This window comes from Heloderma suspectum, chromosome 7 (assembly GCF_057233095.1).
Source record: "Heloderma suspectum isolate Gila_16-S chromosome 7, 16-S_ref, whole genome shotgun sequence".
NCBI lineage: Eukaryota > Metazoa > Chordata > Lepidosauria > Squamata > Helodermatidae > Heloderma > Heloderma suspectum.
Genome location: NC_139464.1, coordinates 10985731 through 11003809, shown reverse-complemented (window position 1 = coordinate 11003809; position 18079 = coordinate 10985731). Strand labels below are relative to the sequence as shown.

The following is an 18079-nucleotide window of genomic DNA, read 5'->3' as shown; positions in this document are numbered from 1 at the left end:
TCCATCTAGTCCAGCATTCTGTTCACACAGTGGCCAACCAGCTGTTGATGGTTATGACCCACAAGCAAGACATGAGTGCAACAGCACCCTCCCACCCATGTTCCCCAGCAACTGGTGTACATAGGCATACTGCCTCTGATATTTGAGGTAGCATAGAGCCATTACAGATGTATGGAATGTGTAAAATCTACCCCGTCTGTGTTTCGCAAATTGTCAGGTGCCTTTTGTTCCGTCGTCCTCTCACAGATGCAAGGTTTTTTCATTGTGCAGGAAAATACGCAAATAATTACATAAGAGGTTTCATAAAAAAATTACATCATTTACCTTAGTATGTAACAGTTAGCGTATTGTCCCCCATCCCATTCTACTTTTCCTCAGCAAAAACTTGTGTATTTTCCTATGAATGAATATGCATAAATGTTGGGAAAGTAAAAAAAGAAATCCAAAAGTCCATGGACTCTGTGCAGCCTGAGGGGGGTCCTCCTTAGTGGATTCCGCAGGTTGGATTCTTAGAAATCCAAGCACATTTTAGTCCTTCTGAAATTTCTCCAGCATCCTTAATACCCATCAGGACTAGTAGACATTGATAGCCTTCTCCTCCAGGAATTTGTCTATTCCCCTTTTTAAAGCCATCCAAGTTGATCACTATGTCTTGTGGTAGCGATTAGCGAATTCCGTAGTTGGACAATGTGCTGTGTGAAGAAGTCTTTCCTTTTACCTGTCCTGAATCTCCTACCAGTCAGCTTCATGGGGTGAACCCATTGGGTTCTAGTATTATGGGTGAGGGAGAAAAATGTCCTTGGCTTGGCCTACTAATTGTTCATCTCCATAGATGCTACAGGCCTCTTCCCACCAGCTCTTTATTGAACCAGGGCTGTTTTGTCAGTAAAATGCATTCTCCCTATTCAAAAGCATCTGGCTTTTGTCTTTGGATACACTTCTTTGACAAAGTTCTGTAAATAGGACGGGCAGTGTAGTATAGTGGTCAAAGTGTTGGACTAAAACTAAAGAGACTCCTCATTCAGCCATGAAGCTTGGCCCAGTCACACTCTGTCTTTCTCACTCTTTGTCAGCCTAACCTACCTCACAGGGTTGTTGTGAAAATAAAAAATGGGAGTAATGAATATTTCCTTGAGCTCCTTGGAGGAAAAGCAGCATACAAATGAAATGAATCATAGAACAATCTACCCAGAATTACATGTGTACAGAAGAGGCAATAACCTCTGTTATGGCAGCTAAACAGGGAGTGGGGAGAATAAATGTAATAAAATGTATATTAAATACCTAATTAATATCCCCATGAATAAAACAGAATACACTGTGAAGTATATCAAACCTGCTTTCTCCTTCCCTTAAAAATAGGGTTGCCAACTGGGCAGGAAAAAAAATCAATCTGATCTGCTCCTTTGCTTTTAATACAACTTGATCTGCACAGAAACTGGCTTTTCGCAGTATGGAGCAAATACCAGCAGATCGAGCTGTTCTTAAAGGCAGAAGTGTAGAAAAGAAAAGAAAAGAAAAGAAAAGAAAAGAAAAGAAAAGAAAAGAAAAGAAAAGAAAAAAGACAATTCTACCTAAGAACCAACCGCTCCAGTTACAACTGCTATTGTGTTTAACTATCCTAGCTGGGGGGTGATCTCTCAATTTGGGAGGAAGTTGGGCAAAGGGGCGGGCAAAGGAACTGGATGAGAGATCTAGCGGCTGCATTCCATCTCAGCACCCTGGGGCATTTAAAGGTACAGGAATCATCTCCGGGCAAGGAGCTGGCAACCCTACTTACAAGTGAAACTGACATGCATGTCAGAACAACGCTGTATAATTGCTACATTGATCTATTTGACCTAAATAAACAGCGGCAAAGCACCCTCCTTAGATCTAGCCTAGATTTGCCACCAATTTAATCCAGCTCTTTCCTCCAACTAATTATACCAGTGCTTATGAAAATTAGTAGGTGATTCAATTTCCTCTTATGCTAAGCCTGCTTCTATTCACATGGGAGTCCCTTTACGTACATAGTCAATTTCAGTTACGTACATAGTGCTTTCAGTTGGGTAACCCATGTTTTCTGTTCAGTTTGGTCGCTCATATTCTCTGTTCTACAGAGGTGAAAGTTTTCTAGCAGCTTTCCCCTACCTGGTGCCCTCTAGATGTTTGTTTATTTATTTATTTCATTTATATCCCGCCGTTTTTCCTCCAAGGAACCCAAGGCGGCATACATAATCCTCCTCCTCCTCTCCATTTTAACCTCACAACAACAACCCTGTGAGATAGGTTGGGCTGAGAGTCTGCAACTGGCCCAAAGTCACCCAGTGAGCTTCCATGGCCAAGTGGGGACTAGAACCTGGATCTCCCAACTCCCGGTCCAACACTCTAGCCACTATACCACACTGGCTCTTGTTGGATTTCAACTCCCATCAACCTCAGCCAGCATGGCCAACAGTCAGGAATGCTGGGAGTTGTAGTCTGAAACATCTGGAGGGTTCCAAGTTGAGGAAGGCTATTTTACCGTGCCCAGGTAGCATTTCAGGCAGTTCAGAAGATGTTCCAAAGGAGTTTGCTGTTATTTGGCCATATGAAGCTAAAATAGACATTGAACCTGGAATCTCCATGAGTCCACAGTCATAAATTTCCACTCCTTTTTGGCCAGAAAGACTGTTAGAAAATAATGCTTAATTTCTAGAACTAGAGAGGCTGGTAGACCATCAGCGTCCAACCTGGAAACCTTTTCCCATAATCGTTGCAGTGTGCTGCTCTCCGTAGTTGCTCAGAGTGGTGAAAAATGCACTCTGCACCTCTTGAAAGGTGCTTTCATTTGTTCTAATTGCATGTGTTCAAAGTTTGAGCCAGGGCTGGCCCAAGACATCTTGCTGCCTGAGGAAAAGGACAAGATGGTGCCCCTACACACACACACACACACACACACACACCCCTGTTCCATGTCCAGAAGCCAGCTGGAGTGGCAGTTGAATCCTTCTTCAGCACAGGCTGGGGACAGGACAGTATCCTTTAATACAGCTGAGAGCGGCAGGCTAGCTTAGGGCACACTTGGCAGGACATGGGGCACACACATTTCCACCCTCCAACACCTTGCCACTGCTCCCCACCCAGAGTGGTAGGGCTGGCACTAAAAAGAGATCCCAGGGTTGAGCCTTGGGGAGCGCTAGTGAACCCCTGGCACAAACTGAAGGCCACCTGTAAGTTTGATTCAATTGTTTTCATGAACTCTGAAGCAGATCGTGAGGAGAAGGCCCCAACAAACAACGAACAACATTAATGTCTGGAACTACTTTTGGATTCCTTCCATACCACAAATGTGTGTGTGAGCAGTCATCAGGGTTAAGTCCTTTTGATATAGCTGAATAACTGAGAGAGTCACAACGAATGTGTTCCACTGAAATCAACTTTCTCTGGATCTGGGCAAAATCTTCTTCTGAATCTCAGATTCCACGTTTGACTCCCAAGGAAATGGATGTCAATGCATTCATTTGGCACCTCTGTGCATGCCAGGAAACAATACAAATGAAGGTACAACTCCCCACTCTTTATTCACACAGTGCTTTTCCATCAAAATAATTACTTCTCTGCCCCAGACCACAACATCCTCCATAGACCAGGAGTTCCACTGGATCTCTTCTCCCTAGTACATTCTAAACTAACCTTCCCCAACTTGATACCATCCAAATTTGTCAAGTATAACTCCCATCATCCCCAACCAACATGATGAGAATGATGGGAGTTGTAGTATGACACATCTAGAGGATATCCAGTTGAGGGAGGCAAACAGAGGAGTCACCAAATTCCACCGAAAACAAAACCTGACATGAACTTGAAGCACCCTGTTCAAACAAAACATCCAAAGGAATTTGGAGAGAAGCTAAAATATTTTCAACAAGATGTGCAGTGTTTCTCACAACAGTTGGGGGTTGTTTGGTTGTGGTGGTTGTTTACCCATCTTTAAATTGCCACCAAACTTTGCCCCTAAGCAAAACTCAGGGTGAATTTGGAGGGTTTTGCTCTGGTGAAACATCTATAAGAATGCTGAGGGGAGCGAAAAGAATTAAGTTAGATTAGCAACATTCCTCAAAGAGCTTTCTCGCACACCAAATTTTGCCTTGAGCAAAAAGTAAGGAAATTTTTTGTAGGGTCCTGCTTGGGTTAAAAATCTGAAGGCATTTCAAAGGGAGCTAAGAGAATTTCACTTAGAGAAATTTCATAGGGCGAATCCACTCATTTCTGATTCTAAACAGTTGTAAAACTAAAACTAGACCCAGTATAGTGTAGTAAATGAAGTGTCGGACCAGGACTGGGGAGAGCAAGGTTCAAATCCTCCTTCAGCCATGAGATCAGCAGGTAATGCTGGGTCTGTCTTTCTCGATCTATCCTACCAGACAGCATTATTGTGAGGATAAAATGGAAGGGGCACCCATGCGTGGCACCCTGAGCTCCTTAGGGATAAAAAAATGTAATAAAAATAACAACACTCTCTGCAATTAACTCGATTGCAACCCTAAGCTTAATTCACACGTGCAAAATCTACCCGCTGAGTGCCGCACACTTGAGGGGTCTGTGAAACTGCTCTGTTGAAAAGCATCGTGGTTTTGGAGCTGGCATTAGGAGACATGCAAATTATGTCTGTCAGGGCCTAGAGACACATGCTGGTCATCGCTTGATGGTTTCCATCATCAAAGGGTAGTAGACCTGCATGTGTGAACAGTCCTAAAAGCCTTAAAATAGAGTCCAAAATATCTGGAGGGCACCAGGTTGGGGTAGGCTCTTCAAGAATACTCAGACATGCCCTTATTTTAAGGGGTATCTCTCATAGTACTGGCCCCAGGTTTTGGAGGGCCCTTGGGCAAGGCACACTCGGTGGGCCCCCTCCCTGAGAGAGTCCCCCTTCTCACTGCCAGTGTCACTGGCTGCTATTCCTCCTCATCCTCTTTCTCATCATTGCTACCACTTGCTTGCTTGACAGGCAGAGAGCCAGGGAGCAAGTAGGCTGTGGCATCTCCTGATCCTCCTTCTCACCACTGGGGATGAGAAAATCAGGGAAGCTTGAACTCACTGAAATTCCCTGAACTTTACTTCAAAGCTCAGTTCAGCTCTCTTCAGCTCAATTCAGCTCTCAGATGCTCATTTGCGATCATTTGAGCACAATTTTCAGAAGTGGGCACTTTTCCTCCATTGACTAAAGTGTGAAAATGCACAACTTTTAAAATGCACAATTTAAAGTGTATATTTTTTTAAGTGCACACTTTCCCTGATTAAAATGTGAACACGTGACTATTTAAAAGTGTGCTTTTTAAAAAAAACCGTTGTGGTTTTTTTACGTTGTGCATTTTTTACGTTGTAAAAAGTTCAGGAATTCGCAAACTTTTTCAGAGAACATGAGCTCGCATTCAGAGCTGTGAATGGGGCAGTTCTGAGTGATTTGGGAACTGAAATGAAATTCTCATACATCCCTACTTACCACCACTGCTGTCTGGGCCAAAGTGAGAGGCAAGTGAACAAGCAGGTCGTAATGGTGAAGAAGAGCAGAAAGTCCACATGACTCTCGACAGGTGCCCAATCACGCCTACCCTTGACACTGGCCCTGAGCTCTCATTGAAAAGGTTTGTCTTGTTGCAGATGATAGGCCCCCTCCCCACCTAGGACAACAGATGCTGCTTCTTTCAAAATACTACAGTTCCATAAAATTGGGAGTCAAGGATAACCACGTATGCTGCCTTGAGTTCCTTGGAGGAAAGGTGGAATATAATAAACATCCTTCTTCCTCTTTCACTCCCACCTTCTGAGGAAGAGTACTGTAATAATAACACTTGGCAGTTACTTGTGCTTATGAGTTTTCAAACTATCTCATATATGCTATCTCAACAATAGCGGCCAACATACATTCGTTGGCAAGTCCGCCATTTGAATCTCATCCTAACCCTGAGAGCCCTAGAGAGGTATCAAGAGAGGGCAGGACTCCTGCACCTTTAATAGTTGTGTAGAAGAAGGGGGATTTCAGCAGGTCTAGCTTGTCCTGCACAACTATTAAAGGTGCAAAAGCCCTTTCATAATAGCTCTTTGTCTACGTAACTATTAGAGGTGCAGAAGCCCTGTCCTCTTTTGCAAGTGGCCACCCTAACAGGTGATCTTTTATTTATTTTTTCCAGAGTCCAACGTGGACTCAGTGCTTCAAAGAGAGAGCACTGCTCATGGCTGCCTGCACACATCACATCTAGTAAACAGAGTTTGCAGGGGAGTTGGCATTGTGTCAGAAACCTAATTAACCTGTTTGATTAGAGGCATCAACGAGACAAAAGAATGATGTGGACAGTAAAACCTCTTTCAAACCCCTTCCAACTCTCCTTAGAACTATTGCCTTTCTCCAGCCATAATGGTCTTAGGCAAGCCATTAATTATCCTAAGGGTAAGTCCCATTGAACTCAATGGGGCTTATGTTCGAATAGACCTAGATAGGATTGCATTGTCAGCCTTGGCCCTCCTCAGATCTTTAACCAATATGGGCTTACTTTACAAGATTGTTGTGAGGCAGGGGTGGACAACTTGGCCTGCAACTCCCACAATCCCACACCATTGGCTCTGATGGGAGTTGTGGGCCAAAGCATCTGGAGGGCCAGAAGTTGCCCACCGCTCAGAACAGCACCATGTAAATATCAGCGTTATTCTCAGATAACCCCATGGAAGGCAGGAGAGGGAGGAGGTGAGCCAAGGAACCAGAAGCAAAGCCAGGAAGAAGAAGATGGGGCAGTCCCCCCCTTTGATGTCTGTCAGGCTGTTAAAGAGATCTGACAACGCTCAAGCAAGCATTTGAAGCCAGCCACCCGATCTAGGCCTGTCTGAGCCGCAACCCCAAAAGCGTCTGTCACTCACAGTTTCCTCTTTTCCTCTGTTCTCTTGCCCAAGTTGCAGCAAAGCAAGAAGAAGCTCAGAGAGCTACCAAGGAAGCAGGGGAACCTCTCCGGATCCTTTCCATCACCATCTGGCTTGGGCCTCACTCGTTTTCTACCCTCGTCCTTTACCTCCTCTCCTTGGCCAGCTGCCCCCCACTTCACTCTCCTCAGCTAGACAATGTTACATCTGGCATTTGGTTTGGTTGGAACCTTTGTGATGAACCTGGGGAAGATCTAGCAGTGGAGGCTGGTGGCTCCAATGTCAGTGGGGTGGTGAATCCCCTTGAAGAGATCCTTTAGAATTCTGACTGAAACCCGGAGCAGATTCACCACCCTACTGACATCGGAGCAATAAATAAAATTGGTATGATTTTCCCCACCCCCCAAGCCACTGCAGCAGTCCTCCCCAACCTGGTGCTCTCCAGATCTGATGGACCACAAATCCCAGCATCCTCCACCCAGCATGCTGTAAAACAAAGTATTGGCTTGGTGGCTTGGTCTTGAATGGACAGTTAAGACCCATGGGTTTTACAAAAGACCTGCTCCTCGGGGAGATGAAAACTGCTAGAACTGGTTTGTTGATTTGGATCAACACAGCTGCTGGCATTCTTGGCCCCTCTTTGGGGGTGTGGCTGTGGTGACAGTCATGATGAATGCCTACCCTTCAAAAGTTATCACTACACCACTGATGTAGGAGGGGCCCACCATAGGGCACTTTGCCCAGGACCCCCTGAGACCTGGAGCCAGCCCTGTGTAGATCCCCATCTGCCTTCTTGCTTCCCCCCAACACAGAACCTGGCTAGATGAACAAATGACCTGACTGTGAATAAAGCAGCTCCATATACCTTCTACCCCTCCATATGCACACACAGAAAGAGGGCATCTGTTTCTTCCCTCTCCCCCCTGCACTATCCCAAGCAACCCAATCCTAAACATTTTCAGTCCGTAATATAAAGGCCAAAACAGACATTACTTTAGAGTAGGCACAGGAGACCCAATCTGGATTGAGACCCTAGTGTGGGGAGATAGGAGGGCTTTATAGAATCATAGTATATTAGGATTGGAAGGGGCCTACAAGGCCATTGAGTCCAACCCCCTGCTCGATGCAGGAATCCAAGTCAGAGCATCCCTGACAGGTGGCTGTCCAGCCTTGTCTTGAATGCCTCCAGTGTGGGAGAGCCCACCACCTCCCGAGGTAACCTTTTCCCCTCCCCTACGATGGGCCTGATCTGAATCAGGCCCCCTGCACCTACTCTAGAGTAAAAAGGGAAAGGAAAGGAGTGGTAGCTGCTAGCTACATCTTTAAAGCAAGGTCAGTTTTGGCCCTGAAGGCCCACTGATTTCCATAGATTCTAGAACTTTCTTCCAAGTAAGTGTGCCCAGGATTTTAGCCTTACAATCAAGGCTTCTCCAGGTTTTGTGTGGGTCCCTGAGCAAAAGGCCTGCAGTGATTCCCACATACCCAATCCAACACCAAAGAGGATTGGTTGGTTGGTTGGTTGGTTATTTATTTATGTATTACGTTTATATCCCACCTTTTTTTTCCTCCTAAGGAGCCCAAGGCAACATACATAATCTTCCTCCTCTCCATTTTATCTTCACAACAACCACCCTGTGAGGTAGGTTGGGCTGAGAGTCTGTGACTGGCCCAAAGTCACCCAGTGAGCTTCCATGGCCAAGTGGGGACTAGAACCCAGATCTCTCAACTCCCAGTCCAACAGTGGAGGCTGGTGGCTCCCATGTCAGTGGGGCAGTCAATCTGCTCTGGGTTTCTGTCAGAACCGAAGCACCTTGGATAGCTCCCTTAGAGTTCTGACTGAAACCTGGGTGGATTCACCCAGAGCCACAAGCCTCCACGGCCTCAGATACCATTGAGTCTTGGCAGCTGCTTCCCAGGCCTCACCCCATACTTTTTGCTTCCAGAAACAAAGGACAAGATGGTGCTCACTCCCAATTCCATGTAAAGAAGCTGACTGGACTGGCAGTTCAGTCTGACTTCCACAGGGGCAACAACCTGTTCCAAACCTGTGGGAAGGAGACTAGCTTAGGGGGCAGTTCTGGCCTCCAACACCGTGCCAGTGGTTTTGCTAGGGAATCTGAGCCCCTGGATGTTATGGTCTTATGGGAGCCCCCTTTACATGGCCACGTGTATTATTTCAGCTGCAAAGCATGTAACTGACTGTTCTCTCCCCTCTTCCCCACCCTTCAACTGCCATTCCCTGCTTTACAACTGCTTCTACATTCCTGATATGTCAGAACAACTACAACAAAATTGTCTGACAACACTAATTTAAAAAATAATATTACTCTGAGCATGTGCAGTTTTGCATTTTAAGCTCACTTAAATCGTAGCACATCATGACTACAGGAATAAAAAAAGTTTGCTTTTGCACCTGCCGCTGTCTGAGTGGTCATTACACACACACATACACACACACACACACACACACACACACAGGGCTGCAGGGCTCTGGATTTTGGTCCCAAACTCAAGCCCTAACAGCACCATTTCACCTTGCTGTCACATCTGCCACCTTTGGTGGCTGTCTTACTTTGCCTAAAGGTAGGGCCGGCCCAGCTACCTCCCCTTGCCAGTGCTGACCATGATCACAGTAAAAATAATCTGCTGTCTTTTTTCTGCCTGACATGGCAGCTGTTAAAGGCACAGGTTCCCCATCAGAAAAAGAGGCAGCAGCACCCTTCAACAAACTTGTAGACAGAGTCTGTGTTCCCTTCTGCGTCCTCTCCCCCTCCCTTTCTTTCTCCTTTTTTTTTCTTTTTCTTTCTTCCTCTCTCTCTCCCTCCCTCCCTCAGTCTGCTTGCATGTACAGAAAGAGGCCGTTCTGCGTTTACTTTTTTTGTCACTGTTAACCGCATCCGGACTCTATTAAAGTTCCTGGCGCTGGATAAACAATGTAACTGTCGCGTGCAGCAGTCTGAAAATAATTGGATTAGCTAAAACGTATCAGCTAAATAGAGACAGTCCCTGCTCAGACAGTCAGAGTAGAAATGTCACCCTGGAAAAACCCTGAAAACTGATATGACTCATCCTGGACAAATCTTGCAGCAGCCCTGATGGGGAAAGGAAAAGAAAAATAATGTTTGACTGATGTTGGTCTCTGTTTAATATGCAAACATTCTGATCCTAAAGGCATTCATTTTGAAATAAGTCCCATTGGTTTCAACGTTACAGGCTTCTATGGTTTGGGGATCAAAATGAGAGGAAAAAAGTAACATGCAAGGTCCTTCAGGTTGCCCACTGATCCGCTCTTGTGCCTTTAACAGCACTGAAATAAATATTACAGCCTAGTCGACAGATCAAGGTTCTTATTAAAGGCACAGCTACAGTGGCTGTTTGGTCCTGAACACTTTCTAATGCAAACACGGTTCCATTTAAATCGACAGACAATTCTGATCACACTTACTAGGGAGTGGGTCCCACTGAACTTAGTGGGCCTTGCTTCTGAACGAAGAGGCTTAGACCTATTCCATAAATATAGATAATTCCACACTGGAATGTGGCCATTTATATGAAGGAAGTTCAAAAGACATGGTACACTTTTTACTTTCTAGCAGTTGCGCTTAGTATCACTGCCTCTGTGAGTGAAATATCTTTCTTTAGATATTTCTTTAGATATAACACACAGATCATGAAAATATTTGGGAGACAGGCCCAGATCAGGCAGTCTAAACAAAACTTCCTTCTTTTCCTAGCTAGTTCCCCTTCATGTTCCCCCGCCCCCCAGCCACAAAAACCAACTTTAAAAAACCAACTTAAAATAAACTGGCTCCTGGGACCTGGGAAAAGAATTGGGGGAAGTGTGGAGAGACTTTTCAATGGGGAAAATGAATGCAGTTCTATCCAATTCTCTTTTCTTCTTCTTTTTGCATAGGGAAGTTACTGAACCAATAAATAACATTTCCGAAACACATTAGGTTTTTGTGGTCCCCCCACAACACCACACAAACACACACACACACACACACACACACACACACTATATATATATATATATATATATATATATATCCCCCTTGAATCAGCTCTCCAGAAATATTCAAGTTAATAGCAGGTTGCTTCAAAACAGGAACCTAGAAAACATTTCGGGCTTAGTAAGAAGGTTAGGAATGAGCTTACACAAGAGCAAGAAGGGAAATTAATCAGTCACCCAAGAATCACCCAAGAAAAATAATAAGATGATGAAAGAGCATGGAAAATGTGAAGTTCAAGTTTCATGTGCCATGTCACTTTTGGCTAAAATGCTAAAAGCTGTTGTTTCTAATCCCTAATTGGGTTTTAGGATGGAGTGTGCACAGTTAGGACTGGCTTGTCCCATCTGAAATGTCCCTTTTGTGCAGGACATTGCACTTTAGGAGTGCCAACTGACCAGAAAAATAAACCAGCCTGGCCTATTCTTGTGCCTTTGACAGCAGCTCAACCTGTAGAAACCAGCTGGTGTGACTTTTCACAGCAGGGACATAAATGTGACCCACATCCTAATTTCTGCACACCAAGCCACAGCCAAAGGCATAACTATAGAACCAGGGTAGAGAGTTGGCAACCCTATCCTTTGTCTGTCTTGTATGCATACACTCAGCTGTGATGGAAACAATGGGATCTGTTTCACTGAATATATTCATACCACAAGAACCCACTGCCAATCAGGGCTGTGCGTGTACGTGAGGCAAAATAGACAGACATGGTAGTGTACAATTTGGGTATATGACATTAAGAGTATGACAGGGTGTGCAACGTCATGCTGTATATTTGGCAATACAGGATTTGGTATTCCCCCCCCCATGAACTTCTAGGCTGCCCTTCTTGTTGAATGTGGGGGGCAAGAAAGGCCTGGGGGTAATGTTTAAACTTAAATCCGATTCAGCTCTCTGCTCCTATCTCTCATGAGGCAAAATAAAATAGGGAAGGGAAGGGAATGGTCAGCAAGATAAGGAAAACATCTTTAATGACTACCACCTTGTACAAAACTTCCTGAAAGTGGGAGCAGAGCTGAGGGAGAGTGTATGCATGTATGCATGAGAGAGAAAGATTTTGTGTATGTGATCATAAAAAGGGGGAAACCTGAATGTTTTGTCCAGTACATTTATTCAGACATAAATCCAATTAATTTCATGTACCCCCATGTAAGCATTCCTAGAAGCACGGCTGAAGCCAATGCTCGCTCGTAAGCTTCGCTGCAATCGCAGCAAAGTCCAAGTAAAACGTGCTAAAGATCACAGATATGCCACTAAGAACACTTTCTCAGAAGTAAATTTAATCTAATCAACAAGGAAGGCTCTTTCCCCCCTCCCCTTCTGTTCAAAACAGAGGTATAAGAGTTTTTAAACTTCAGACAAATCACGTCATCCAGGGGAAATGGGATTTCAATCAGTCAGTTTCAGCAACATTTCAAAGTGCCCATACTTGGAAGCAAGTTCTGTTGAAACCAGTGGGACTTAAATTTTGCCAGATGCACCAGCCCTTTCGGTTGTCATGACAGAAACATGGTAAAGCACCTTCATATACAGAAGGGCAGGGGGGAAATGCTATACTAGTAGAGGAGGAGGAAGACCAGACCAATATAATATAGTTAAACCAGCATAATTTGGTTTACCAGTGTTGTGGATGAGAATCAGTGGCAGAGAGAGCAATCCCATACCCCCTAGACAGCATCTGGGGGGACAGAAGATTGTTTGCTTTCTGGGATCTGAGGTTGGAACCAGGGCTCCAACCTCGGAGCCCAGAAACCACACTCCCCACCCCCTACCCTGCCCCTCATAGCTGGTGCGCTTCTCTCTGTGCCAGCTACATCTCTGCCCTCGGAAACAGAGCACAGAGATGGGGAAAGGGGGCAGTCCCGGGGGTGGGGAGAGGATGAGACTGTGGAAGCTGCTTTATGCAGCTTCCTATTAGGCCTCCAAGCTCCTCCCCTCCTCCTCCCCGAAGCTGCGGCTAGACAGGCGAAATTGCCCGTCTAGCCAAAATTCAGGGTGGCTGGAGCACGGAGGACAGGATTCCTTCCATGCTCCAGCCACCCTGCATAGGTTAGTCAGCAGCCTCTGATTTCAGAGGCTGGCAACTATCCAGATAGGATTGCACCCTTAAAAGTGTTTGTTTTTCTATTGCAAGAAGATTTGATGAAATGCAAGCATCTTTGTGTGGAGACAAGGGAATGTGTACATCCCCTACAGATATCTGAAGCGGCATCCTCCTCCTGTGTTTTCTGGATATGTGCTGGAGAATCTGTCTTCCAATCAACATGAGATAAGGTGGCCAGATACAAAAGAGAACTCCTAGGCCTTTTCTAGTTGTGCAGAAGAGGGGATTTCAGCAGGTGTCATGCAAACTGCCCTGGCTGAAATCCCCTCTTCTACACAACTAGAAAAGGTACAGGAATCTGCTTCTCTTTTGCATCTGGCCACCCTATCTCATACTGACTGGAAGAGAGATCCTCTATGAGAAGGTAGTTGTAATCCACATGCAGAATGGACCCGTGGCCCTAGCAAATACCTTGAGAGCATCTCATGCTATAACATCGTTAAGGCTAAGCTCCTCCATCTGTTCAAGGCCTGGTTGGGAGACCAATAGGAGCCCCATCTAAGCTTGCTCCAAAGGAGTGGAATATATCAAACACTGCAGAACGCAATGTAACTATATTTTGGGAAGATGGGTTTCTGAGGTGTTTGCTTGATCTTTGTTAATCTTTGTATCGCTGACTTTCTTCTCTGTTTATATGTATCCCTAGACTTAAAGACAGAGAATATGTCATTGTCTTCTTTTTGCTAATAATCCACTTAGCCCCCTAGTTACATTGAACATGCTTTTGTTTTGGGATTTGCACTCAAAACCCATCCAACCCCTGTTCATACAAATAATTCTTCCCAGTCCTTAGTATTTGTTTGTCTGTTGAACCCCTGCCCAAAAAGAGAAGGGATAAGAATCCATTAAGGACCCTACCTGTGCTGGAACGTGCTTTTGGTCTGGATTTGCACCCGAAACCAGTCGGCGATCCCCCTAGCAGGCTGCTAGGGGGGAAAAGTCCAGAGCCATATTCAGGGACATAGGAAGGGTAGGTGGAGATGGGATGGTGAGCCGAGGAAGAGGCCCCCCCTAATGAAGCCATGCTGCTCCGGGAATGAGAGGACTCCAGCTTCATAGTGTCGGCCAAAGACACCTGATACTTAATGCACTCCTTCTCCTCTTGCCGGCTGGATCCAGTGGAGCCTGGCGTGGAGATGGAAGGATCTGGGGATACATCTTTCGGAGGGGTCGGAGGGAAGGTGAATAGGTGCGGGCTGGAGTGGCCAGCAGACAAAGTGGAGGAGGACGCTGGAGGGTAGACGGAGAGAGGTCCAGGCGAGCTATGATGGATGGGAGTCTTGGAGAAGGGGCTCAGGTTCCAAGGGGAGGCGCTGTGGTGGGTTCCAAGAGCTTTGCTCCCATCCAGCCAAGGGAGAGAACCGTGCAGCAAAGGTGGGCGGCACACTTGGCCACCTGCTAGAACAGAAAACAAAACACAGCCCAGTTAGCAGACATCTCCAAAAATGGGGGAGGGGGGCTGGGGGAGATATACTGATTAATGTCCTTAAGAAAGCCTCTGAGAGGCAACCCCAACTTCAAATATCATGTACACTCAGGACCCCACGCCCTGGGGAGGCGGGGGCTGCAAATAACCAACCAGAGGTGATTAGGGCTTCAAGGCAGGAGACGCAAACTCCATTTTTGTCCCTGTAGTCATGATGACTACAAATCATCACCATGATTTGAGTTTACAATGCAAAACTGCACAGGCTCAGAAGGTTTTTTCTTTATTGGATACTTTTGTTTTTCAGTCAGGGTGGGCAAATGTGTTTGTTGTCGTTCTAATATATCAGGAATGTTGAAGCAATTATAAAGCATGAAATGGCGGTTGGGGAGGGCGAGGAAGAGCAATGTTAGGGGTGTGCTTCAAAACTGGAGTAATACACATGGCCATCCGGAGGGGTCCTTCATAAGTTCTCTAAGTCCAGGGTCTAAAGTTACCTTGCTGCACCACTGTGGACAATCGACGACCAGGGGGAGTCCAACAGGTTTTTTGTGGCTTGTTGTTTTTTGCTACCTTGTGCAAACGAAAATGTTGCCACCCACTCAGCCACCCGTCAGCATCAACACTTTGGGCATGATCCAGCCATAGTCAAGAATCTTAAAGGCCTATTGATTTCAGCGAAGGAGTTGTATGGATGTGTTGGACTCAACAGTGCCTCCACTTTGGCAACCCTTGCCAGAATGCTGCTTTTGCATTTTTATGTTTATCATCTGTCACATCTTGACTTCCTCCCCTTTACAACTGTGCCTGTGCTTCAGGCAGCTGACAGAGATCAGGTGGCTCTCAAGTAATATCCTCTGGAACAAGGGACATCACTGGTTCAACCAAGGAGGCTCAGTTGCCTCTGTGTGTCTCCTCAAAAAGTACAGGCAGCTGAAGCAGAAGACCTGGGGAAACTGCAGTCCTAGATGATTGCCTAGTTTGCACAGGTCCACAAAGCACCCACCAGCTCATGGTTGGAAAGTGTATCTTTTAACTTGGTAAGCACAACTTTGGGAAAAATTGCTGGGGGGGACTCTCCCTGACAGTGCGCTGAGCCTTGGAGCTGCCCTCACAGTTGCTCTAAACTCTACAGTTGGGCCTGCCCCATTCAGGATAGAACTTCGAAAACAATAAACACACCAGAAAAGAACAAGACAGGTGACCTTTACAGCCTAATGAACAGCACAATCTTCTGCATCTGTACCCAGAAGTAGGTCCCATTAAGTTCAATGGGACAAAGCTCAAATTAGCAGAGGTCCAGACCCATTACCTGTCATTTTGCTAAAATTGGGGGGGGGGGAGTTAGGGCATGGGGTGTGTGGATTTAATCAAGCCACCCCCTACCTTTCTTCACATCATTCCTGACATCAATACCTCTAGATTCTAAATAATCTATATCAGTGTCTAGGCTTGACACAGACACCATAATCCTAAACATAGAAGTACCTCAGTTCTGAAACAAAAGGAATGCAGAGAACGAAGAAAGAAGCAGAGCGGTGAAAGTTCAAACTGCTGCACGGAAATAATGTATTGATACACAAAAACTGCCAAACATATTTCAATAATTATTTAATAGGTCCAAGATATCAGATTGAGAAGACTTTTTAAAAATTAAAACATGATGGGCAATTTACATATATTAATAGCAACCACGTTGTGTGTTTTGCTTCTCCCCTATTTTGGGTTGTGTGTTCTCCAGATCCACTTACTTGGAAGTGAATCTTGGTTGAGTCTATACACAGAAAAGAGATATGTGTAATGTAGTAAATACTGTATGTTTAGGTCAGTGTATTATTCAGAAAGAAGCTGACTTTTGAAGTTTGTTTACCTAGAAGGGAGATTCATTTCAAGCTGGTGGATTTATCATCCATTAATGCTTTCAGGATGAGGTGTAAATTAAATTCAAATAAGTGAGCTGAAAATTATAATCAGGAAAGCATTCATAGAACCAGATCAATCTCAGGAACAAACTTTCCAACACTCAGATCTTACATTTATGCGCAGGAAGTATACTTGATTGGAATAAATGGGACTCACTACTGTTTGCATGTCTTGAGATTTGGGGTGTATGTAAGTCTCTGACCCAAAGCCCCACTTAAACTTGGCCTAAACATAGATTGACAAGCAAGTTACATCGATTTCAGTGGAGTTTAAAATATTTCCAAGTACACAAGCACACAAATTTAACACATTTAAATCCATATTTTGAAAACTTGGCAGTAAGGCCCACTTAGTTCAATCAAACTCATTTCATATATTCTAAGAAGTTCTGCCTTATACTCCCACCCAGTCCTAAATATCTTGTAGTCAGAAGCGCTTCTGCCTAGTTAAATGGGACAAGGTTTGCTTAGAATTGCAGCCTCGTCTAGGAGTGAGTTTCAACGAAAACAGGATGCCTTCCCAATAACAGCCCATTTTAAAAACAAATTTACTTGAAAGTAAATCCCTTGGATTTGAGTGGAATTTTAGGACTAAGTCATACAGTATATTTTTAAGTTCACATCTAAAAAATTTGTAGGGCACAACTGCAACAGACATTTGCATCATAAAGATACACTCTCCAATAGCCCTGCCAACTTCTCAGCTGGGCACTGTAGCTGTGCCTAACAGCAGCATATTCTGTAGACATTAGTAGGTGATCAAAATGTTTATCTCCCTGCTGTGAGGGGGGGGGGTGGACAGGACTTCACCTGCTGGTTTCTTGTTAAAGCCAGGCAGAAGACGAGGCCCGGTGGCTTGGTAACAGACCCGTTAGAAACCCAGGACTGACTGGCTTGGTAACAGACCAGAGTTCGCCTTGCCTACTGAACATGGGAATCAGCCTTTTCTTCCATCTATTTCTGTGTTCTACTGATGAAGGTAAAAAGACTGCATTTTTATACACACTTACTTAGAAGCAAGTAACTTCCGTGTAAACGCGCATAAGATCTGCCTCAACCTGGGTTTAGTTCCGAATGAAAAGTAACGTTCGCTCGCACAAGGCTCCGAATTCAACAAACACAATCGCGGCCTGAGCTGTTTAGGCCGATCCTTGGCTGGTTGTCTTTTTCATTCGGATTCTCTATCCCACACTTCGCTTTCCCGCCCGCTTTGGCCAAATCCTCTGTAATGGGCCCCTTCCCCCAATCGATCCGGCCTCTTCACCCAGGACCCATAGCAAGGGCTCCCTGAGGAAAATCCAACGTAAGTCCTACTTAGAGTAGACCCATTGAAATGAATGGGACTTCAGTTAGACATGATTTTAATCCCATTCATTTCAATGGGTCCACTCGAAGTAGGGCCTAGGTTGGATTTTACCCCGTTTTGCAGAAAAGAACCATCTTCCACAAACTTTGAGGCTGTGTTTATTATTATTATTATTATTATTATTATTATTGGGAGAGGCAGCCCGATCCACCACGCCGTTAAGCCAGAATGTTTGGGTTTAAACCTGGCCTTAAGCCCCGATGTCTAAGCACACTACATCTTGAAACGCTGAGGTTTGGGTCTCTGGATCTTCAGTCATGTTCACTGGGACAGTCAGTCCAGTGCATAGCAACCTGGATCTACTCAGATTGGATGTAAGACACACACACAGTCCAATGGGCCTTACTCCTAAGTAAATGCCCTAAAGATAAC

General features: G+C 45.1%; 1 protein-coding gene across 4 annotated transcripts in view; it reads right to left on the bottom strand.

Moving 5' to 3' along the window:
• GATA3 (GATA binding protein 3) overlaps positions 1 to 18079 on the bottom strand; it is a 60564-nt gene that overhangs the window by 37154 nt on the left and 5331 nt on the right. For 2 of the 4 annotated variants that reach the window (XM_084809087.1, XM_084809089.1), the window contains exon 3: positions 13852 to 14391. In XM_084809087.1, the coding sequence (XP_084665213.1) occupies positions 13852 to 14391 (540 nt within the window). The remainder of the gene's footprint in view (positions 1 to 13851; positions 14392 to 18079) is intronic. The other 2 variants (XM_084809088.1, XM_084809090.1) reach the window with 1 other exon arrangement.